The sequence below is a fragment of the Ailuropoda melanoleuca genome, chromosome 7 (assembly GCF_002007445.2).
Source record: "Ailuropoda melanoleuca isolate Jingjing chromosome 7, ASM200744v2, whole genome shotgun sequence".
Classification (NCBI taxonomy): Eukaryota; Metazoa; Chordata; class Mammalia; order Carnivora; family Ursidae; genus Ailuropoda; species Ailuropoda melanoleuca.
In genome coordinates this window covers 38,247,881-38,271,759 of record NC_048224.1, presented here as the reverse complement: position 1 = coordinate 38,271,759, position 23,879 = coordinate 38,247,881, and the positions used below count along the sequence as shown (strand labels likewise).

Sequence of the window (23,879 nt, the reverse complement as noted above, 5' to 3'; positions counted from 1 at the left end):
ACCAGATTGAAAGGAGGCATTGCCGTGTAGATTTGCTATAAGAAAATGTTTTAAAATAGCACATATTTGCTAATGCATTTGTTACTTCTTTTTTTTTTTTTTTAATTTTCTGGGAATCTCACAGAATAACCCAGGGTCTTGCTAGTCCCCTAAGACACCCTCTCCATCTCCTCCTCAGAGACCTCTCCTGAGGGCCTGTTGTCTCCTTCATGTCTGTACCCAAATGTCACCTTCTAGTCGAGGTGGACCTTGACCACCCAGACTACAACTCTAATCCAGTTCATTTCCTTCCTTTCGGCTTCATCTTTCTCCTCTTTTTCTTTATTAGCAATGATCACTAACACACTTCATATTTTACTTATTGATCTTACCGTCAGCTTCTGCCTTTAAACATAAGCTCCAGGGGCGCCTGGGTGGCTCAGATGGTTAAGCATCTGCCTTCAGCTCGGGTCATGTTCCCAGGATCCTGGGATCGAGCCCCTCATTGGGCTCTCTGCTCAGTGGGGGACCTACTTCTGCCACTTCCTCTGCCATTTCCTTTGCTTGTGCTCTCTGGCTCTTGCTGTCTATCAAATAAATAAAATCTTTAAAAAAAAAAAAAAACAGGGGCGCCTGGGTAGCGCAGTCGTTAAGTGTCTGCCTTCGGCTCAGGGCGTGATCCCGGCGTTCCGGGATCGAGCCCCACATCAGGCTCCTCCACTGGGAGCCTGCTTCTTCCTCTCCCACTCCCCCTGCTGTGTTCCCTCTCTCGCTGGCTGTCTCTCTGTCACATAAATAAATAAAATCTTTAAAAAAAAAAAAAAACACCCAGCTTCTAAAAAACAAAATAAAACATAAGCTCCATGAATACAAGGAAATGTTTGTCTGGTTTTTTTGTACACAGCTGTATCCTAGCAGTGTNCCAGCTTCTAAAAAACAAAACAAAACATAAGCTCCATGAATACAAGGAAATGTTTGTCTGGTTTTTTTGTACACAGCTGTATCCTAGCAGTGTGTCCATTACTTGGAATAGAATCGGTCTTAATAGGTACTTGTAGAATCAATATATATCCTATGGGGGTATTCCCTTCAGAGGACTTAGCCAAGTCAAATTCATGGATCCAGCTAGGCCAGTTTACACCCTAGCAAATGCTGAGAACTGAGGGTGTTGAGGGCTTGTGAGGATGACACCTACTGTATAATTTCAGAAGCAAGTGAGAAATGGAAGCTTGGCATAGCTCTCTGAGGAGTTAAGTAACCCCGATCCTAGAGGAATACGGGTAAAGAAAGAGAGCATATCTTCCTTAAGTCATCTGTTTCATCTGCTTGAAACTAAATCAAATGGCAACATAATTATCAAGATTCCCCTATTACAGAGCATTATGCCATTTGTATGGAATTAACCCCATCCCTAATTCCAGTGATAGGCCCTGCTTGACTTGACCTAATTAATGATCCCATCCACTCCCCATCTGGACTGGTCCAGGGATGAGCACATGATAGAATTAGGGCCAGTGAGAAAGAGAGTGAACCCCATTACTAGGAAGAACTCAAGAGATGATTTTGTATAGTGCTTAAGGAAAGGGACTCTGGACTAGGCTGCCTAGGTTAGAGTCCCAACCAGCTAGTTGACCGGGAGAAAGTTAATAACATTTTGTTTTTTTCATCTGCAAAATGGAGATAAAACTAATACCCACTTCAGGGGGTGGTTGTAAAGATTAAGGGAGAGAACACCAGGGTGTAGAGTAAATTAGCTACTATCATCCCAATTCCAGTGAGAAAAGGAAAAATAAATCTTGAACAGAACACTATATATTAGCAAATCATTCATCAACTAAACACTCCATGAGCACTTACCATGTGCCCGGTCAGAGGCCATGGAAGTTCAGAAGCAAACCAGGATTAATTTCTGTAGGGACTTGTCAGGGAGAGAAGCCGCGTGTGAAATACCTAGTGTGGACAGTCATTGTCCACAAAGCAAGGAAGTTGTGATAAAATGATCTGAGGCTCTAGAAAGGGAAACCTTTACTTAGATGATCTGGACAGCTGATGGAAAATTCACTGAAGATATTCTGTGAGAAGCATGTCAAATCCTTAAATGCATGGTTTGACTACAGCTTTGGTAATGATTACCTCCTAAAACAAAACAAAAACAAGAAATGGATTCAAGGTGTTAGATTACTTCTTCTTTTAAATTTCACTATTAATGCATGTTTAGGTCCTTGTTAAAAAAGTCAAATATAGGGGCACCTGGGTGGCTCAGTCATTAGGCATCTGCCTTCGGCTCAGGTCATGATCCCGGGGTCCTGGGATCAAGCCCCACATCGGGCTCCCTGCTAGGCGTGAAGCCTGCTTCTCCCTCTCCCACTCCCCCTGCTTGTGTTTCCTCTCTCGCTGTGTCTCTCTCTGTCCAATAAATAAATAAAATCTTAAAAAAAAAAAGTCAAATATAGATCTCCACCTTGAACAACTATCCACCACTACCCTCCATCCCTTATCTTTCATTGGCCAATCTCACTTCTCCCCAGACCATTACAAACCACCAGTTGGTAAGTACACTCCTAATCACTTTTTGCAGATTTATGGGTCACTTATGTATACTTAGAAAGATAAATATATGTGACCTGAGGGACTTCTAGGAAAGGTGTATCTCGTGGAGAATGATAGGGTGGGGTATCTCATTAAGGTGTCATTTATTCCCTGTAAGGTTTTATGAGATGCAGTGATTATGTGTATTTCTTCATTTATGCTCTGGTCTCAGGATGAATTAAAAACATTTTTGAAAGCTGCTGGATGTAAACTTGTGGTGGTTGAATTCTCAGCAAAATGGTGTGGTCCTTGCCAAAAGATTTATCCTCTTGTTCATGTAAGTATCACCTTTGTATATTTCCCAGTCTTAGAAGGAATTTTAAATCCCCTAATAATTTTCTCAATCTTAAAAGTTTGCACTTGTGAGCCATATGGAATCATAGTTTTTTGAAGCGTCCTTATTATCCTGATGATAATATACCAAGATCTAATTAGATCATTAGTACACACACCAGAAGATTAATACTACTTGTCTATGGATAATTCTGCAAGGAGCACCAAGATGTGCAAAAGACACTAACATATCATAATAAAAAAAAAAAGATGTGCAAAAGAGTACAATTATACAAATGAATGGATTACTCATAATAATGACATTTTACCAAAGTTCCAGAGTTCAGAACTTCCAAATATTGGAATAGTTTATAGAAAAAGATGACACTTGCTTTTAACTATAATATAAAAGAATAAATTTCTCCCATCCTTCAACCCTATTATCAGAACTTATGTCTTACATATTCTTTCATGTCTTTTCTACTTTATAAAATATTTTAGTAAAATATTCTAAGTAGCTGTAATCATATAATTTTATTTGGGTCTTTTTTCCATGTACACATTCATTCATCTTTTTGTAGGGTCTCCAGCTTATAACTTTAATGTCTATACAGTGGTTCATCTAGTTAATTTCCTTATTGCTCCATTTAAAAGTTTTTACTCTTTTTTTTATTTTTGGTATCACATGCTACAGAAAGAACCTCAGGGCATTTTCATTTCTCCTTATCACGAAGAAGTTTCACATTTATGGTCAATTTTGTGAAATCTGTTTTCTTCAATTTTAAAGAAGTTTTGATTTTTCTACACAACTGAAAATACTCCAGTTTCTTTTTAGCAAGGTTTCTAGCATTTCAGCTTGAACTCTTGAATCTACCTGAATTCATTCTAACCACAGTTACAACCTTTGACATAGAATTAAAAACAAACCTATATCCAAGTATATAAATTGGCTACATGACATTTCAACATCTGTTCTATGGCTAAAATACTTGGAATATCCAGAAGAAACATTTTATTATCTTATGGGCACCTTTATTCTGACACTCAAAACTTGAAGAAAAAGAGTGTCAGTGTTCAGCTTCCAGAGTATAAATATACTCACATGCCACAAAGTCAAAGCTGATCAAATTCCAACAGCCAACATGTAACATTTTCAAACAGTGCAATGAAATCTAAGGCTTAGTAACTCCTCCCTTCATACCTTTGCCCTAAGGGCGGTAACAGCTCCGCCACAGTTTTGTCCAGGCTCCTGCAGCTCTTCCTATACCCATTCCTACCTTTATAGAGATAGTTAGCCCTTTGGAAATAAACCTCCCCAAATGATCCTAATTCGAATGTGCCATCTGTTTCCTGTTAGAATCCAGATTAATGCAAATATAGTTTTAGAATAAATTTTGGCGCATTCATACTGAAATACTATCCAGATGTTAAAAAGAATCAATCAAGTAGACCCATATGGAATGGTGGGCATTGTCTCCAAGACAATGTAGTATTGAGTAAAAAAAGAGTACAATGTAGAAAAATGTATATAGTATGGTCCCATTTATGTAAAACAGACACATACATATATGTATATATATAAACACATATGTAGAGAAAAGGGGAACAGAAGGATGCATATCAAAGAAGGGTTTTTTTTTCAGCGAAAGGGTGTTAAATTTGGATTCCTTTATTTTTCTTGTAATGTTTGAACTTTTGCGTGATAATGTATTCAAGTACCATGTGTGTAATTTTTTTAACTCCTAGTACATAAGGGGGTGAAGAAAAGGCTTTACTTACTCTAGGTCACTTTATTAGTCGGAAATCAAAGCAGGCAACAGAAACCAAATTCAACAGGAAAGAATTTTAATACAAGGAATTAATTGCTTTTAAAATTATTGGAAGACTAGATGAATAGGTTCCATGAATGACTCTCTCAGAACACTACATATCCACCTTTGGGGATCCTAACTTTGCCATAATTAAAAGTGAGGCGGGATGGGAGGCCACCCTCCAGGAGGAAAAAACAAACCGACAACAGAGCAGCAGTTGGGAATCAGCCAGAATCATGACGTTCCTGCTGTTACACGTGCCTCTGCACATCCAGGACACTGATGTCTGGACCCCAGAGCCTGAGTCCGGCTGCTGCTGCTGCCTCCAGCACAACCACTTCTGTTACCCACAGTCCTGTTTTCCAGCAGGACCATCCAAAGACAAGAAGAAAGTAGCTGCTGTCTCATTTCTGCCTTTCATGTCCTTCCTGCATGTATCTCATGGGTAAAACCAATTTGCATCCAGAACGCTAGCTGCAAGGGAGTTCAAGGAATCTCTACCTCTTTTCCTTTCCAGGCTCTGCAGGAAGGTAGGATGGAAGTTAGCCAGCTAACTCCTACTGGAGAATATCCACATATCTTCAAACTCAAAAAGTACAAGTCAATTGCCCTAGAGCTCATGGGCGATACCATTTTCCTGCCAGGCATAGAGATGCTGTCAACCAAAATCAGCTTTTGTTCTGTCTGAAAAATACTCTGAAGTCCCAGGGGTTTGGGGGTTTATTATCTAAGAGTTTTCCCCCATTTTCACAACCTTGATGGGCCACTGAAGAAAAAACTCCCACTTTGGTCGCAATCCACAGACAAACAACTGGAGAGAATCCCTGCGATAGAACTCTGCACGTATTCCCCTAATGGCCCCATGTCATGCCTCTCCCTGCCTCTCCGTGGGAGCAGCTCCCAGTGCCAGCCCCATCTGTTTCTGTCTCCACTGTCTCTGGACACCTCCTACCATCAGAAAGAGATCCCATTTGAAATAGGTCACTGGAAATGCCTGAGATATGATGTTAACGCCCACAAATCAAGATGCTATTAAGTGTCCTTAAAGTATGAATGCAGCTGTCTGCAAAACCCCCAAGAGCTGACATTTACAGGCTGCTGCTGCACCTACTACTACCAGCCCCATTACCAACATCTTTGTCACCACTGCTGCCATAGATGCTTTCAGAACAAAACAGAAGCAGAAGAGGGCTGCTTCTTTCCTCCTCCCACCTTCTGTTTTCCTGCAAATGCTTCCCGTTAGCAGAACCTACAGGGAAGACAGCTGGCAAAGGATCCTGGAAAGTACAGTTTCAAAACGTCGTAGAGCATGGAAGACGTCAATGGAAGCAAAAAGCAATTGGGCCAAGGGTCAGCACACATATTTTCTATCATCTCAGCCATAAGAGCCTCTCAAAAAGCCTGGAAAGAGGTGAAAGTCAAAGCAGAGTTTGGGTATTTGGTTCAGATATGTATATTTTAAAGACCATTGAAGGCAGTCCCCCACCTCCGGCCACTCCAGGACAAAGCTACTATCTGTCCCTTCATCCTGCAGAGTAAATCTGGACCCACCACCCACACATGTCCTGGTTTCTTTGCTTCCTGTCCTTTCCCAGCTTTGAAACTCTGATGTTCAGTCTGGTTCTTTAGAGTCTGGTTCTGGCACTGATCTTTGCTTGACCTTGGTATCATCTCATATTTGACTTTGGTGCTTCAAGTTGCAGGCAGCAGTGAAATGCGACAGTGATGCTTAGCTCTCTTGAACGACCTTTTAGTTCATCGTTCGTTGTTGCCAAGAGCCAAGTGTGTAATTCCAGTGTGTGATTTAGAATGAATGCTAAGCTAATAGGGAATTTTTATTCCTTTATTTTGAAGGCAATGTCTCTGCAGTACCGAAATGTAATGTTTGCGAATGTGGATGTGGATGATTCTCAGGTAAGAATCTTAAATCCTTCCGTGGGGATGCATAAAATCCGAATGCAGTGTCATTGATAGCCCTGCCTCACTGATTATATAATCAATTTTACGGCAAGGATAACTTCATGATTTTTTTCTGATAATTGATAGTAAACTTCCTCATAATGTTCTTGTATGTTTTATGTTAATTTTAAAGTATGTGAGCAGGGACGTGACTCTCTTGCTGCCCCCTCCCCTCCCATACTATGGCAGACTTCCCAACATTTTTCTCCGCTTGCTCTGAGCTCTGCCCCAGAATCCCACTGAGCAGAATTGCCCTATGCAGACAACACCAGTTGGGTGATTTTGGGCTCACGGTGAAAAGTGGTTTTCACCCTTGTACTAAATTATTAATCAATTTCTAAAACCTAACTCAATGCATTACAGACATTTTAATATACCTTGCTTCTCTCTTGCTGTATCTTATGCTTTTTGTGGGTTTTTTTAAACATCACAAGGAATTCCAAGAAATCCTTCCCTCATTTGCCTCCCTCGAGCCTTCTTTCCTCAAGCTCCCAAAATAATCAGCCTCATGTCCTCAGTCAAAATGTGCCTTATTAATATGCACAAAGTATCTGAAAATTATTCTTCCTAACATTTGTCCATTTATAACCCAGAAATAAGTAGTAACAAGTGATCTTTGCACATATTGGATTGAATCTGAGGTTTAGAATAACAAAAAATCTGTTATCCACCCATCCTTTTCTTTAATAGTTTTGTGACTTCTTATCACCTATGAACTTCCGTTTCTTCATCTGTAAAGCAGGGCAAATAATATTTAACAGAATATAAAATGAGATAAAATACATAAGATATATGACATAGTGCCCAGAAGCTAATAGAAGTTCCATTTCTCCATTTCCTTCAAGCTTCATCAAAGTGTGACAGTGTTTAATTGCCCTTTAAGCTGAATCCTATATTGTGCATTCAGAAATACACCTAAGAACATTATCTCTTTGTCCTTTTTTATATTCACAGAGTTGTGCAACCATCATTATCATCAATTTTAGAACATTTCACCACTCCCAAAAACAAACAAACAANGATTCATTCAGAAATACACCTAAGAACATTATCTCTTTGTCCTTTTTTATATTCACAGAGTTGTGCAACCATCATTATCATCAATTTTAGAACATTTCACCACTCCCAAAAACAAACAAACAAAACCCACTTTTGGAGTTCTAGCGGTCACCCCCAGTTCCTTCTATCCCAACTCTGGGCAACCAGAAGTCTACATTCTGTCTATAGATTTACCTATTCTGAACGTTTCATATAAATGGAATCATCAAATAGGTGGTCATTTGTGACGTTTACTTAGCATGAGTTTTCAAGGTTCGTCCATGTTAGAGCACGTATCAATATTTTATTCCTTTTATTGCTGAATAATATTCCATTGTATGGCTACACCACCTTTTATTTAGCCATTCAGCTGTTGGTGGACATTTGGGTTGTTTGCACCTTTTGACTTTTATGAGTAATGCTGGTATAAACTTGTATGTATGTATTTTCATTTCTCTCGAGTACTTATCTAGGGGTAGAATTGTTGAGTTATACTGTAACTCTATGTTTAACTTTTTGAGAAGCTGGCAAAATGTTTTCTAACGCAGCTGTGCCATTTTACATTTCCACCAGCAGTGTGTGAGGGTTCTGATTTCTCCACATCCTCACCAATACATATTATTGTCTGCCTTTTTTTATTGTAGCTCTTTCCCTTTTAAGGTGAAACAAAATCCACAATTTTCTTTAACAGTAACTTATTTATTAGTTGTCATTGCTGTGGTCATGAAAATTATAATTTAATGTGTTTGTGCGTGCATGTGTGTGTGTGTGTGTTATAGGTGGCAGGGGAGAGATTCACCCCATATATTAGAGAGAAAAGTCCAGTTCTGTTGACCCTGTGGGTGGCTAATTTTCTTTCAACTCTTGAACAAAATAAACAAAAACTGGCATTTGAAAACAGATTGTAATCGATTAAAACAATTGGAATTCTGACATATTTTCTTGTCTTTCGCTTCATCTTTCATAAACACGGGCAGTGAAGGAGGAAGTAGGGCTTAAAAGAAAGAGGCATGAAAACCTTACTGAAAATGCAAGACCAGTATTATCAGCCCCTGTCTAAGTGTGCGTTATAGAGATACCTTTACTCTTCCTTATGTTTGCAATGTCCTGTCTCCATATGGGGTTCCACTGGGGTCCCTCTGCCATCTTTCACAAGTTCTTTTAAATAGAGCTCTTTTAGTTCTTCCACATCTGTTCTATTTTGGCCTCCATCTTTCAGCCTTCTCCTAGGGCTCTGGGCGGAGAAAGCTCAGGAATTGAGAGAGCCACCATTTTCTATTGTAACATTCCTGGAAGCTTTGACATTGCTTAGCAAGAGAATCCATCAAGTCTTAGCTGTCCCTGGGCTTTCAGACAGACCTGCCTCCTAAGAAGTGGCCTTTCCAGGCTCGTTGTAGAGAGATGACACCAAAATTGTGACTTCATGCCATTTCTTTCCTTTCGCAGGAGTTGGCCCAAACTTATCATATCAAAGCAGTCCCCACATTTCAGATGTTCAAGCAGGCCCATAAGGTATGTTTCTATGGTAACTGGCAGAGTTGAATTATAGACTCATCAGAATCTAAAAAAAGGCCTGGGGTATCCAGGATGGATGAAACAACTGCATTTATTTTTAATATTTAGCAATGGAATTCTTAGTTTCTGAACTTTCCATATTGGCAAGGAGTACAAAAAAATGCATGAATTATAATAAACCTCCTCACTCCGACCGTCTGAGATATCCAAATCCATAAGAAATATCTCACTACTGAACCTGTGTTATCCCTTTTGATGGGGCAGAACCATCAAAAAAGAATCTTACAGAAAAGGACATGATGAAATTCTCACACAAATGTATACAAATTGTGAGCAACAGTTGGGGAAATATTAATCAAAACCAATCACAAGGCTGTGAGCCTAGGAGTTGAGCATGAGGCCCTGGATGAGGGTTTCGTGGTTCAAATACCTGTTCTACCACTTCCCAGCCCTTTGCTTAAAAACCTCTTTGATCTTAGTTTCCTTATCTGTAAAAACGAAGGTCATAAGTTTTCCCCCCACAAGGTGTTGGGAGAATTAAATGAATTAACATGACTCAAGTCTGTAGACCCATCCTGACACACATTAAGTGCTGAGCCCATTATGTAGTTGTTATCAGGAAAATATTAATGAAATAAAATGTTTAAAATACGTTGTGTGTGATGAAACTAGGAATTCCACATATGGCTGGGAGCACTGAAAATTGTACATACCTTATGAAAAGTGCCTTTGCAACATACCTAAGAGGAACAAACTGTTTATTCCTTCTCACACAATTACCCATTTTTGGAAACTTTTGCTACAGAAATACCTCAAGGAAAAATAAGCAGCTAAGCGTATAGTAATTGCAGCATTACTTCTAATAAAATACGAAAGCAAGCTAAATGTCTTTTCTAGTAGAACTGCTAAGTGATTTGTGATACATCTACCATATGAAATAGTGTGCAATTAAAAGTGTTAGGAAGAACATATGTAAAGCAAAAATATTCAGGCTTAAGCTTTGTGAAGATTGTGTCTACAACATAAAAAATGAAAGCAGTTGATAAGCTAGCTATAGTATTTCATTTTCAGCGTCTATTTGTTGGGTATTTGCTGTAACATAATTGGCGCAATAGATATAAATAATTCTTCAAAAAGAATTAATACTACCTGAAACTGTCGAGCATATGCATCCTCAACTCCCCGCCCCCCACATACCAAATTGTTTATGTGTCATTTTTTTTATCTTCTTCTCTTCCATCTCAGAAATGAGAATGCTTCCTTCTTTTGAAATGGATTTCATCCATCATACCTTGATTGCATTCCCTCCCTTGTGCTCCAGTCCTCGATCAATCAGCTATCTTCTTTCTGACCTGGTGTTTGCACACTCACTTTTGCTACCATTTGCCATTCTTCACTCTCTATCAAGAGTTCTTTGATTTTCCTCCAGGGAACCATGCCCTTTCCCATTCTTGGTTCATGTACTTCCTTAGGGCTCCATCTCTAGGCCTGGACCTATGAGAGAACTCCATCCCCATCAAGAATGGACCCTTGACTCCACTCAAGCCAATCCAAGCCCAACCAGAGCTAATTCTAAGACCTGGCTTAAGCAACTAGGTAAAAGCGCCTTCTCTTTTGATTTCACTGGATTTGAACTTGGGAAGATATGAGGCTGATGGTGCTACAAGTAGCTTGCCACCACAGGGATCCTGAAAAAGAAGCCGCCATACAGCAAAAAAGCAAAGTCAAACCAGGAAATACCAGTGGCATTGATTGAACCCTGAATCTATCCATGCCCGAAGCCTGAACTACCCCTGCAGATTCTTTAGTTATGTGAACCTGGGGTTGCTTTTGCTGTTACTTACAACCAAAAAGTTTCTAATGACAAATTTAATGCTCTCTCAGACTACTCTCCTTCATTTCATGACCTAACTCTTGAGAAAGTAGACTATACCTACTGCCTTCAATTCTCGTTTTCCACTTATTCCTTCATCTGCTCTTTTAAAAGTCACCAAGGATCTTCCAGCACCTCATTCAAAATAGCCATTTCTCAATCCTTGTATTCCTTGATTACACAAAACCACCAATAACTAATTAGGTTCTATATTCTAGAAACTTCCTCCTCTTTTGGCATCTATCCCTGATCCTTCCCCCTAGCTCTCCTCTGGCTTGCCTCCTACTATCCTAAAATATAAGTGATTCCCAAGGTTCTTTTTCCCATTCTACTTCTTCTCCTTTAGTAATTTCATCCCTACGTGTAATTCCAGCTGTAGCTACCTTTAATGTAAACAAGTGTGATAGCCCTCCTCACCCCCAAGTTCACACCACCACTCTGTTCTCTTTTCTAAATAGATCCTGGCACAGCTCCATGTATGTCATTCCCTTATTTAAAATTGGATCCCCCTTCCCCTCCATTGTCTGCAAATTCAAGACCAAACCCTTGTATTCAAGTCTGGCATTCAAATTTCTCCACAATTTTGACCCAGTCTACTTTTCCAAGCCCATTTCTGTGTGACTCAGACCTTAACTCCGTGTATTTTTCTCATACTATTCCAAGCACTTGGAGGAGTTCCTGTCAGTGTCTAGAAGAATCCCCCTGGGTAGAAAATACTCATTTCGCGTTTGATTCATGAGCAGGTGAACAAATGAAAGAGTAAATGAAAGCTGCTGTCTTTGCCCCACATCCCACTGCCAGCTCTGCCTCCCCTTCCTCATTCTGTCCTCAGACCAGTCTGACTCAGGGAGGGTTTCTCGTCAGCTCAGAACAGCTTTCTGTTTTCATCTCTTCTGCAGATAGTCTTGCTTAAGTTCTGCTGCAACTCAAGTTTGTTCTCCATTTTCTGAAACCAAACTTTGGGTGCTCACCCACGATGTGTCTAGGCTCTTGAGCAAATCCATAGCTATGCTTCTGAGGAAAGGCTTGCCCCTGCTTGGTCTCAGTTCTATATGGAGGTGGAAGAACTCTCAGTTGGGGCTGGAGTGACCTCTTACATTCAATTATTTCTGAACGGGCTTTTACAGGGTATAGATCCCTTTGGAATGGATGGAACAAAATGCCTGTAATCTAGGCATCATGAAGGATCTCAAATTTGAATTTGATGCCAGTTATCTAATGGAAAATAAAATTAACTGAATTGATGACATTATCATTAAGCTGGTCCACCTCCCTATTCCAGAGTCAGCCAGCCAGCCTCTGATTATAACATGGCTACCCATGTCCGAGAAATGTCCCTGAGAATTGAGTGTCTCATTGAATATTACCAAATTGTCATCCTGCTTATGAAGTTATTTAAAAAACAACAACTTGAGATCACTTATGTCATAATACACAAATAAGTCTACTTCTAAACTTTTTATGTGTAATCATATCCCCAGGAAGAGTTATATTTGGATCAATTTAGATATAATTTGAAAACCTGCGGAGAAGATTTGCAAGGCTGGCTTCCATTTGACAAAGAATATTAATATTCTGTGCAAAAGACAACAACAAAAAAAATGGGGGCAAGAGATCCTAAAGAGACGGTATTACAAATCTCTTTACCTCTTTCACACAATCCCCAACATTTGGTATCTGAGCATCCGTATAGGGCTTCTGGAGGGTTCCCACCTCTACCATTGCATCCAGAGCTACAAACAAAACCTGAGACCTCTGAAATGCCCCCCAGGTTCTACCTTGCAGTGGTCTGCACAGGAAAATCACTGGAACCACAGAAAATTGGCATAACTGTACAAAAGGACCAGTCTATATGAATTCCCCTCCTCTCTCAATAGAATTGACTAGGAAACCTGCCAGTGACATTCATTGTTCTCCTTTGGGTAGAAGAAAATTGAATTCACTTCTTTGAGACCTCTTCCATCTCTCTTTTATCTGGGACAACACAACTGAAAATTGACTTAGGAAAGCAGTTAAGTAGTATTTATCTAGTATTTAAAAAAAGAAAACAACCTAGAATCCAATTTCTATTAAGGGATGTTATAAGAAATGTTCTCACATTTCTGGTAAAACATCTGGCAAAGAACCATATCCATTATGCCTTTTAAAATGTACATTATATAAAAAGCCTTGTGATAATTCCTCATAAAACAGAGTTAGGAGAATATTTCCCGCCCTTAAAAATATGATCTACTCCCTTGCATTAGATCAAAAGGCTTAGGGAATCCCTTGGGTTTCTCTTTTTCCATTGCTGCCAACAATCTCAAGATTACTTCCTTTACTCAAATACAATAGCCTCCCTCATCTGTAGTTTCCTGGCATTCCCTAATTGCCATCTCCATACTGAGTCATACTTGAATGGTTTTGTTACTTTATCTTGCCTTTGATTCTAGCTCATCTCAAATGTTTTCAAAATATAAAAAATATAAACAAATAAAACTTTAAAAAAACTGAAACAGATAAAGCTATATAACAAAGACTCAGGGTCATGGTAGATAATGGGCATTACATAGTGCTGGAAGTTTTCATGCAGATTTGGATGGCCACCTAGCAGGGATGCACTATAAACAACAGTTGTAATTATTTCATAGTTTTGGGGCAAAAGACAATGAAAGCAAATTCTAGGTAATAAATAAGGTGGTAGTGTTTCTTTCTGCTGCATTCCTTTAGTGTTTTCACCTGGGACATCACATCCTGTTCCAGTAAGATCAACTGTGGTTTAAAAAAAAACAAAACAAAACTGCGGTGTCTTTCAGATGGGCTATCCAAAACCTTGGCTGATTTTTTTAATTGGAAATTATACTGTATTCTATTATAAGTAGAAAAATACATAAACTGCAGTGTGCATATAGTACTATTCATTGAGCCTCTGAAGCCCATCAGTAGATCCCCTGGGTTAATAGCATTGATTCCAGACCAAAGATGACATGTCAGTGGAATAGCAGAAAGGAAGAGTAACAGAGATTTAGCAACTCTTGGCCAACTGCTTAAACATGGGCCAACGTCAGAAATTGGTTCCATCTTTCATTCTTTGATATGAGAGTAATTGGCTTCTCAAAGCACTTTACTCATAAGAGCAATGGGATATAGGTGCATAGATGCTAATAAGTGAGTTATTTACAAATGAATAATTCAGAAGAACGGAGAGCTCCTATGTTCACATCCAGTGGGAGGAAGTTCCTGCCCCGTTGCTTGTGAACAGTGGGGCTCCTGCTGAGGTCATAGAAGTCATTTCCAACAAGCTCCCTCCTTCCAGTAGGTATAGAGATGAAAGGAATCCCCAAGGGGCAGCACCAAGGAGTGCTCAAGAGAGGACAGGATTGGTGTCTTCAAGAGCCAGGCAGGGACAATAAATGAGACAATAGGAGAATCACCCTCCCAAATGCTCACTGTTCAAGTTCATAGAAAACAGTGCTTGACCCACCCACCACCCAAAAGAATGTCTGTGGCTAGTTTTTGCTGTCTCTGGAGTCAGACAGTTGCAGGTTGAACCCCAGGTCCGCCTTTTATTAGTGGGTGACCTCACCACCCACCTGGAGTTCAGTTCCTTCTCTATGAAATAGGGTCTGTATCATGTATCTTTGAACTGTTGTCATAAAAACTTGTGATAATGGATATAAAGTGCTTTAGCAGGGGACTTGGTACATATTATAAAATAAGGTTATTGCTGGAGCCCCAGAATCTGTCTGTGCACCTATCTTCCTGAAAATCTATGAATAAATAGAAATTGGGAAACAGTGGTTAGGAGAGACCTCTAAAACTCTTTGAATAACTATAATATCCACTTAAACTAAGCCATTTTAGCATTCAAGAGTTACCTACCCAGGGATATTCAAACTGTTAAGGATGGTGTTAGACACAGAGGGGTTCTACCTGAGGGAAAATCACTCTCCCATAGTGTTTAGGTCCAAAAAGGAATTACATGTCAGCCCCATAAGCAGCTGATACATCGGCAGAGATTAATTGACTGGAAGGGTCAAGAATTAAGTGAGATGGAGGGAAAGAGAGAGAGAGATGGGCAGCAAGCATTTAGCACCATTTAGCACCATTGCTAAAGATACTGCTCTAGGAGTTAGCAATTCAAAGGCAGTAATTACTTGTATTCCTGTTTTCTCCAGGGCAGGGATTAGGGTGAGGCAAGTAGGGCAGGAGATTGCAAATATCCGGTGGAATACTGTCTTTTCTTGAATTTTTGATATTTTGTTCATGATGGATTTTTTAGCATTAATGTTTAACTTTTAAAATATTTATTGAAATATTATTTATCTTGATTACTGAGTTTTGGGAACCCCTTAAATTTTACATCCTCCTCCTAGCCCTGCCCTCTAAATTTTAAATCATTGAAATATAGGATTACTTCATTCAGTGTCTGGCTAGAAAGACTTAGCAGGTTATACTTATAGCTAAGATTTATTACAACAGAAAATACAGAGCAAAAGCATCAGGAAAAAGATAGGCATTGGTAGAGTCCAGAAAGGTCCAGCACAAGCTTCGATGTTCTTCCTTGGCTGGAGACAGATAGGAGTGCTCTGACTCTCTCTCTAGGAGTGAACTTCAAGGACATCTGAGGACATCCCTGAGCCTCGGGATGCTCTTTCGATGCTCAGGATATGAGGCCTTTATGTGGGGGCTGGTCACACAGCCGTCCCTTGCTAGGCAACCATTGCTACACAACAAGCTTATGACAATGGAGACTAGGACCCCAACAGTAAAACCAGGTGCACATCACCAATAGTGATGCTTATGCCAAGCAAGCCAGTGTGGCTTGGCCCATCACTCCAGGTATATATAACAAAACCATCAATCATTAATACAAAGAACACTTTGGTGGGGGAGGAGACACATTCTCTGGGGGTTGATGAAGGATCAATCACAGTTCCCTTGGAAAGAAGCAAGAAATAAGGAACCAGGGGCGCCTGGGTGGCACAGCGGTTTAGCATCTGCCTTCGGCTTAGGGCGTGATCCCGGCGTTATGGGATTGAGCCCCACATCAGGCTCCTCCATTATGAGCCTGCTTCTTCCTCTCCCACTCCCCCTGCTTGTGTTCCCTCTCTCGCTGGCTGTCTCTATCTCTGTCGAATAAATAAATAAAATCTTTTTAAAAAAAGAAAAAGAAAAAGAAAAGAAGTAAGGAACCAGACGTGCTGTGTTAATTCCTCTCACGCAGAGTCATATGGAAAATCAGAATATCACCTATACCGTAAGTAGCTGTAGCCCTAAATTGTGCTAATTACAGAACATGGCTTGGACTCATGTCAACAGACTTCCTACTGTTCCCTTGAAGTCTAGACTTCGAGATGACCCACCTAAGGGAGAATCTTGGGCTGCAGAGGAAAAACTTACCCACCTAGGTGAAGGAGATATTGCTGCTTTTCACAACTGCCATGCTCCAGAAGTGAGGACACAGGGTGGTGATAGCCTTCCAGACCTACCTGAGGCCTGCTTCAGATGGGTTTTCCAGAAAAAAGAAAGACTTTGGGTGGAGAACAGACCTGTCTCTTGGGCAGAACGCCCCCAAAAAGGGAGACAATAATCATGAACTCATTCCTTTGTCTGGTATGCTCACCTCGACCTGGGCAGAAGTCAGTGAAGGGGTTTCCCAGTATTGGACAGTTGAGCAGATTTTCCAATGGGAACATGAGAGCAGGAGTATAGGTCATTGAAGGGAATGGCTCTGAAACCGTTATTATCCCCATGAGCACATCTTCATCCCATACTTCTAGTAAGGGGCAGAATGACATCTCCTCCAGCCAGAGTCCAAAACCACTTTTCCTCGTTCTCAGTGTGGCTTAGGATAAATTCCCACAACGTTAGACTCATGCTCCTTTTCCCCTTCAACAGAAAACCACATTGTACTGAGTGATGAGCTCTTAGGCAGCTTCACGTGTCTGTCCAACACCTTCAACTGATGGCAGTAGACTAAGGATTGGCAAACTGTGGCTCCCGGGTCAAATGTGACCCTCCACCAGTTTTTGTAAATAAAGTTTCACTGGAACACAGTCACGTCCATTTGTTTAAATATTGTCTTTGGCTGCTATCACATTACTGTAGCAGGTCTGAGTGGTTTCAACACACAGCATATCGCTTGCAAAGTGATACTCTCACAGGTATCGGGCCCTTTCCAGAAAAAAGTTTGTCAACCCCTAACATAGAAGGAGAGAAGTACTTAAGTCATTATTTATTGCCACTAGTGCTTAAGAAACAGGTACGGAGCCAGAGTTTCTAAGCCAGCTATAAGAAAATGAAAGCAAATTAGGGCTTTACTGAAATCTCACTATTGGAACAAATTGAGAAGAAGGCCAGTGTAGCTTAGAAAAAAAGAGATAATAGATTTCTTTCATACGCTTTTTTCTTGAATCCAAATGCATGTAAATTCAAGCTATTCGAAACAGACTATTTCTAAGAGGCCCTGCCTTCTTGGTTTGATTTTGTTAAACTCCAAAAACCACAGTCGAGCTGCTTGCATTTGCAAGGCCTGCCCTGCAGCATGTTGTGAAAGTCCAGGGGGAAGTGTGCAAACACCTGCACTGTGATGCAGATAGTTACAGGCAAGGCATGGGTCTGGTTGAATGAGAGAAAGAAGCCAAGATGGGATCAAAAAGTAACGAACACTGTCCAGCCCTCAGCTGGAGGGGGAGGTACTTTTCCACGTTCTCTTGTTAGACATATTCCTCCCATTTCATTAATAAGATTTAATGCCTTAGCAAACCCTTTGTAAAGAAGAAAAGGAACACCACACTATTCCAGCCTATAGTATTATATTGTAGTATAAACATTGCTACAGTCTTCTCCCAAAAAAGCGTCTTGTGTTGATTGGCTGTTTGGGCTCTTTTGTTGGCGTTGTTATTGTTGCTTTGAGGATTTTGTTGTTTTTAACTCAGTAAAGAAGTCTGGAAAATTGGCAAGCTTTCATTCAGCTGGTCCAAACCTAATTTCACTATTCACTTAACCAGATTGCCTGTCACGGCCCAGGTATTTTATTATAATTATTCTATGGACGCATCATTAGACCCCTGAACTGATACTCTCACAAGTCCATTTGTTAGGAAGGGACCCCTGTCTCTGGACCTTTTGCATTTTCTTGGTAACAGCGATATACTTTTTTTCAGGTAATTGAATGTCTTTGGCATTAAAAAAAAAAAAAGCCTCTAGTTGGACCTGGGCGATGGGTAAATTGGGGGTAGGAAATCACTTTATTATTCTCTTTTCGTGTGTGTATTTGAAAATGTTCATAATGAGGGGAGCCTGGCTGGCTCAGTCGGTGGAGCGTGTGACTCCTGGTCTTGGGGTTGTGAGTTCGAGCCCCATGTTGGGTGTGGAGATTACTTAAAAATAAAATCTTTAAAAAAAAAAAGTTCATGATGAAAGATTTTTTTTATAAATGTTTTATTTATTTCTTTGAAAGAGAGAGAGACAGCCAGCGAGAGAGGGAACACAAGCAGAGGGAGTGGGAGAGGAAGAAGCAGGCTCCCATCAGAGAAGCCTGATGTGGGGCTCGATCCCAGAACGCTGGGATCACGCCCTGAGCTGAAGGCAGTTGCTTAACGACTGAGCCACCCAGGCGCCCCCATGATGAAAGATTTTTTAAGTGTCTGTTGGACATAGGTGGTTCTGTAATGTGTGGAGAGCCCCCCATACCCCTTTGGGCTCCGCAAACTGGAGCTCATCATTTTCATTAGCAGTCATTACTGGGGTGTCAGCAGTGCTTATAAACAGAAGGCATTGCAGAGAGAGAAGTAAACATTGCTTCCTAATCCCTCATAGCGGAACATGCCTTTGAGAGACAGAGCGAAACATTCAGGTTAAAATGAGAAAACATTTGGAGCAGAAATTATATGCCAGTTTCCTTGCGTATATCTCTCTTCAAAAGAAAGCAACTTATTACATAAGCTCTTATCACTAAGCTGCTCCTCATCGATTAACTACAAATATGAAGATCCCGTGTACAAAGCCCCTCCCTGTCTAGCAGACAGGGAGACGCATAACATTGGCTTTTGGCAAACTGGAAAAAGAATTAAACAGATAACACCTGGTCTCTGCAACGTAACACTACCCAGAGTCCTGGACCTGTACTTCAAGTGACCAGAAATCAGCTTAGCTCCTCTCACTTCAGGCCTAAAACCAGGAACAGAGCACCTACTCGGTATAAGGTTCCTAGCTAAGTACTGAAAGTATGGAGGGAAAAAATGAGTCAGAGTCCCCATCTTTGGTCAACTGCAGAAGAAGACATAACAAAATCAACTCTTGAGTAGTGGAATGCCCCGGTTCTATGAGATCACAGAGGCTTCGTGAGTTAAATCTTGAAGAGTGGTTATGACTATCAGGTGAGAAAGAAGGGAGGAAGTGGGAGTTAACAAAATAGCGTGGGTACGTATCGGGAAATTTTTGATAACAATAAGATAGTATAAAATTATCACTAGGCTATGAACTCCAGAGGGGACTTTTGTCTGGCATGTTTACAATGTCTGGCTCATTTAATACTTAAATACTAAGTATTGATTAAATTAAATAAGTAAGTAATCCAATTGTAATATGTTGCTAGAAGTCGAGTCTCAGGTGGAGAATGACAATGAGGTAGACAGGACAAAATCAAGGAATCCCTGTAAGGACCTTGGATTTTATGGTGGTGGAGAAACATTGAAGAATTTTCCAAAGACTAGATTTGTGTATTTGATCTTCAAGGGGGAAGGGAACTAAGGGACATAAAACTGGAGACAGACAAGTTATAAGCTGTGGCTTAAGCTCAAGGGAAAGTTGAGGCAAAATCCATGGAATTCAGTGACAAATTGAATGTCCCCTAAAGCCACCAGAATGGCTAACACAAAAAAGAATGGGCAATACCAAGTCTTGTCAAGGATATGGAACTTATAGAGCACCCAGAACATTCATCCTCTGCAGGTGGAATAATAATAAAATCACTTTGGAAAACTGTTGGCCAAATCTGGTCATTCAGGTAGTCAAGCCCTGCCTGTGTTCTCGCCAGGGGTTCTTGTCTTCATACCTGCCCTGGGCTCAGAGGATAATGAAATGCCCTTCATGCCTATAGACACCATCCAGCTGCCACCTGACTCTTAGAAATGAAACACTTTGTAGATCCTTTCTGACACCTTCCTCCCCAGCAACCAATGCCACAAGAACTGTTTATAGAGGAAATGGGTACAAACCAGGCAACCCAGACAAATCATGAAATTCTGCACCCACACTTAGGTAACCCTATTCTCAAGACTCAAAAGAGCAATTTGCTGTTATAGAAGTGGATTCATGGGCGAGCCGGTAAGTGAAATGGGATCAAGATGGAGTCACCCGTCTGGGGTATACTTTCAAGAAATGGAATGAACCACAATTCCCGCAGGCAGCACCCAGATAGACTGCTGCTGCCTGGGGAAGCAGAATCATTAGAAGCAAGGATAGTTTCTTCTCTGCTATACACTGAGCATTGAAGTTGTTCTAGAACTTTCCAACCCCTGTCCCAAAGTCCTAACACCATTTCTGGCTGCCAAAACCTCCCTCACTGGAAACTCAAATCTTCAGCTAATCCCATCCTCAGTTTACCCACATTCTGCCTTCTCTACAATCACACCATACAATTGGTACTAAAGTGATAATGCATGGTAAAAGTCTTAAACTTCTGTATTTCATCAAATATAAGATGCCCATTGACATGCACCATTATGTGACATACCACTGGAAAGTGTTCCAAATAAAATATGCCAGTCAGAGATGTGACAATTTGAAAAGAACATGTGCTGCTTAGAATCATTTGGTTATAATACTGTTACTTGTGCAAAAGTCAGGGCATGGGAAATCACGTCTCATTTGGTTTTAGGAAATCATGTGTAGGAATTAACAAGTCTTTAAGACCAATGTATAAAGGCTCTGAAAGATCTCAGTGAGTGAGTTTTCTCATTTCTAACACGTTATATGTTTTAGATCTCAGTGTACAAGACTATTACGGGGACTTATATAAATCTGGCAAAACGTTTGCATAAACAATCTTGAAAAGGTGCCAAATAATTGAAACATTGTGAGTTTAATGTGTTAAATGTGTATTTATATTTTAAGTATATTTCGGACAATGGAAATGAGTAGAGGATAATTTAACAGGAACAGAACTCCTCAAAGCTTTAACATCTTTGCCAATATTTGAACCAATCCATATTTCCCCTTATGTATTTGTGAACAGATTTTTGAATTTTGTGGAGCTGATGCTCAAAAACTGGAAGCGAAGATTCGAGAACTAATGTAAGCTGATCTCCAAGATAAAATACATTTGCAACATTTTAAAAGGCCGCAGCTCATGTGTTTGTTTTTATTTGCAGCCAATATTGTAACGCTCCCTTCATTGGTCTTTCTCCTCGTGCTTTACAGGTTGATTCCACCTTTTTGCAATCTCACTGCAAAATTGCCTAAAACTCTTGTAGTATCAGAGAATGTATCGCTCCCATTCTCTGACTTAGCCTTTTTTCCACTTTTTGTGCACATTTCTTGGGCAATGTTTTTATGACCTCCACAACAGAGGCCCTGCATAGCTAAGTAATACCATGCCATTAAGAAGGTTTTCCAGAAATTGCCAAAGATGGAATTCTTCACAGTGACCAAGAAACACACAAAGGCCGTATTTCCCTGGTGTACTCCCAGTACATAGAAGCCAGTGCTAATTGAGCCATTGTTTGTGGCACAAAATTCTTCTCTGATGCATCAGTTTGTATTAGAATGGTGTCATATTTCTCTCTCCCAGTGCCTTTCTAAAATTCTTTTATAAATTAAAAAAAAAAATCCAAACGCACACACAAAAGCTGGAAAGCCCTCTTACTACCTATAATGTTGTTGTTGTTAACTGAGACAGCTCAGACATTCAGGGCTGAGAGAAGACAGCTTCTTCTCACACTAACTATTCCCACGTGGGACTGCCATCAGATGAAGGCTGGGGATCTGAAGTCACAGAGTGGAGCCAGCTTTCCCTAGCTATTAATGACTAAGATTTTGACAGCATCTTAGGACTCATTGAAACGTGGAGTACCAGAAGCCAACAGATGCTAGCATAAGAGAAAAGGGGCAGCTTTTTATCATTCAGGAAATCTTAATTGGTCACCTACTCTGTGGCAAGCACTGTTAGAGGCACACAGAGTGACACCTGGTTCATAGAATCCCAAGACACAGAGCCAGCCAGCCTTCATGTGCGACCAGAAACAGGAAGAATAGAGAGAGGGGGAACCCAGGGTTTTTCTGTGTGCTGCTGCCCTCTGCTTCTCTGCTTTCATCTGAATCATCTTTCCATTGCTGTAGCTCATCCTTCTTGATTGCCTGGTCGCCGTTCTGGAATGCAGCCTCCCAGTGCAGTGGTGACTGGAAAAGTGTTATGAAAATTGTAGGTCTCAAAGTCAAACAGACGGAGATGTGATGAGTACAAGAGCATTTTGGTTCCAAAAAAGTTTTTGTCCCTTTTTTCATAAAGATCTTCAGTATGGTCAGCGATGCTTTGCTTGTTTCTAGCCCAAACCCCCACCACCGGGGTTGGGGGCGGGTGGGGGACAGAGGGAACTTTCATGTGATGAGGAGGCTGCATACTGTATCCATAGGGTCCAACTGCTTGTCTCTGCCTGGAACCCAAATCAAGCCTGCCCTTACTACAGGGGCAAGGATGGAAGGTTCTGGGGCCCCTAATCTTTAAATCTTTGGGCCCAGATGTGCTTAGTACATCAGGCAGGACAGAGCAGAGGTGTTCCTCCCTGCACCAAAACAAGAGCCCAGGGGGCCTGACCCTGCCACTCCTCTGCCATTCCCAGACATGCCACTCTCCCAAGCCCCGGGATCTCTGAGTGAGGCTGAGACAGAGGTGTGAGGACTGGAGCCTGGAGCTAGCTGGCTCTGGAGGGCCGGGCTGCTGGAAGGACAGAGGAGATGGGGAGGAAGCTGTTGGCCAGGTTGAGGCCCCTGGGACCAGACCAGCACTGACACTAGTATGAGTGGGTGAAAATGCCTATGATCTTGACTAAGGCCTTTGCCCATCCCCAGAGCACAGGGCGCTGTGGGGAAGATGGCTGGGAAATCATTACACAGCTGGTGACAATGGAAGCGTCCACTTCTCTGCATGAATGGGTAATATGGGCAAGTTCGATGAATGAAAGTCAAGGGCCACCTGGACACCAAAGCCATCTCACACTCATCACAGGCCTCTGGAAAGAGCAGCCTGAAAAATGTGTGAAGAGGGGAGGACAGGGTGGGGAATGAGTTCCATGCCCAGATGTGGGTGGCATCATGACAGCCCCCTCGGGCTTCTGCATTGTGTTGTGTCTCTGTACATGTTGGAGCAGAGATGTTTCATTTCCTTTATTGTTCCTTCAGGCCTGCCACCCATCTTAACAAACAGGACACACGTCAGCGTTCAAGAGAATTCACCGGACTGTGATCTTCTCCGTCCCGCTTTCCGCAGCCAAGCTCCCAGGGTGATTTCTCTTGCCTAGGAATAGAAAGAGTCCAAGCTTTGTAATGTCCTTTCTATTTTGATAGGAAAAGAGAATGAGACCAGATTTCTATTTTGATAGGAAAAGAGAATGAGACTTGATTTTTGCCTTGTGGTTTAATGCTGAGTTGCACTGTTTTACCAATGCAGCATTTGTTTATCAAGCTCTAACAGTATTTTCTAACTGAGGCACGACCCAATTACGGTTCATAAAATGCAAGTTATGGCTCAGCATTCCCTTAAAACAAGAAATATCAGAGTGCACTTACGGTCACAATGACAGCTATCATTTCATGAAACTTGTTCAATTATATGTATGTTTATACGAGGGTCACAATGT

At 41.0% G+C, this 23,879-nt stretch overlaps 1 protein-coding gene across 6 annotated transcripts in view; it reads left to right on the top strand.

Annotated features, from left to right (window-relative positions):
- TXNDC8 (thioredoxin domain containing 8) overlaps positions 1-23,515 on the top strand; it is a 28,960-nt gene extending 5,445 nt beyond the window's left edge. For 3 of the 6 annotated variants that reach the window (XM_019796729.2, XM_019796728.2, XM_019796725.2), the window contains 6 exons: positions 2,741-2,845; positions 6,507-6,566; positions 9,096-9,161; positions 20,284-20,349; positions 21,260-21,318; positions 22,363-22,481. In XM_019796729.2, coding sequence (XP_019652288.1) covers positions 6,510-6,566; positions 9,096-9,161; positions 20,284-20,349; positions 21,260-21,318; positions 22,363-22,477 — 363 coding nt within the window. In that variant the 5' untranslated portion in view covers positions 2,741-2,845; positions 6,507-6,509 and the 3' untranslated portion in view covers positions 22,478-22,481. Of the gene's footprint in view, positions 1-2,740; positions 2,846-6,506; positions 6,567-9,095; positions 9,162-20,283; positions 20,350-21,259; positions 21,695-22,362; positions 22,482-23,421 lie in introns of those variants that run through there. The other 3 variants (XM_019796726.2, XM_019796727.2, XM_034664244.1) reach the window with 3 other exon arrangements.
- The last annotated feature ends 364 nt before the right edge of the window (positions 23,516-23,879 follow it).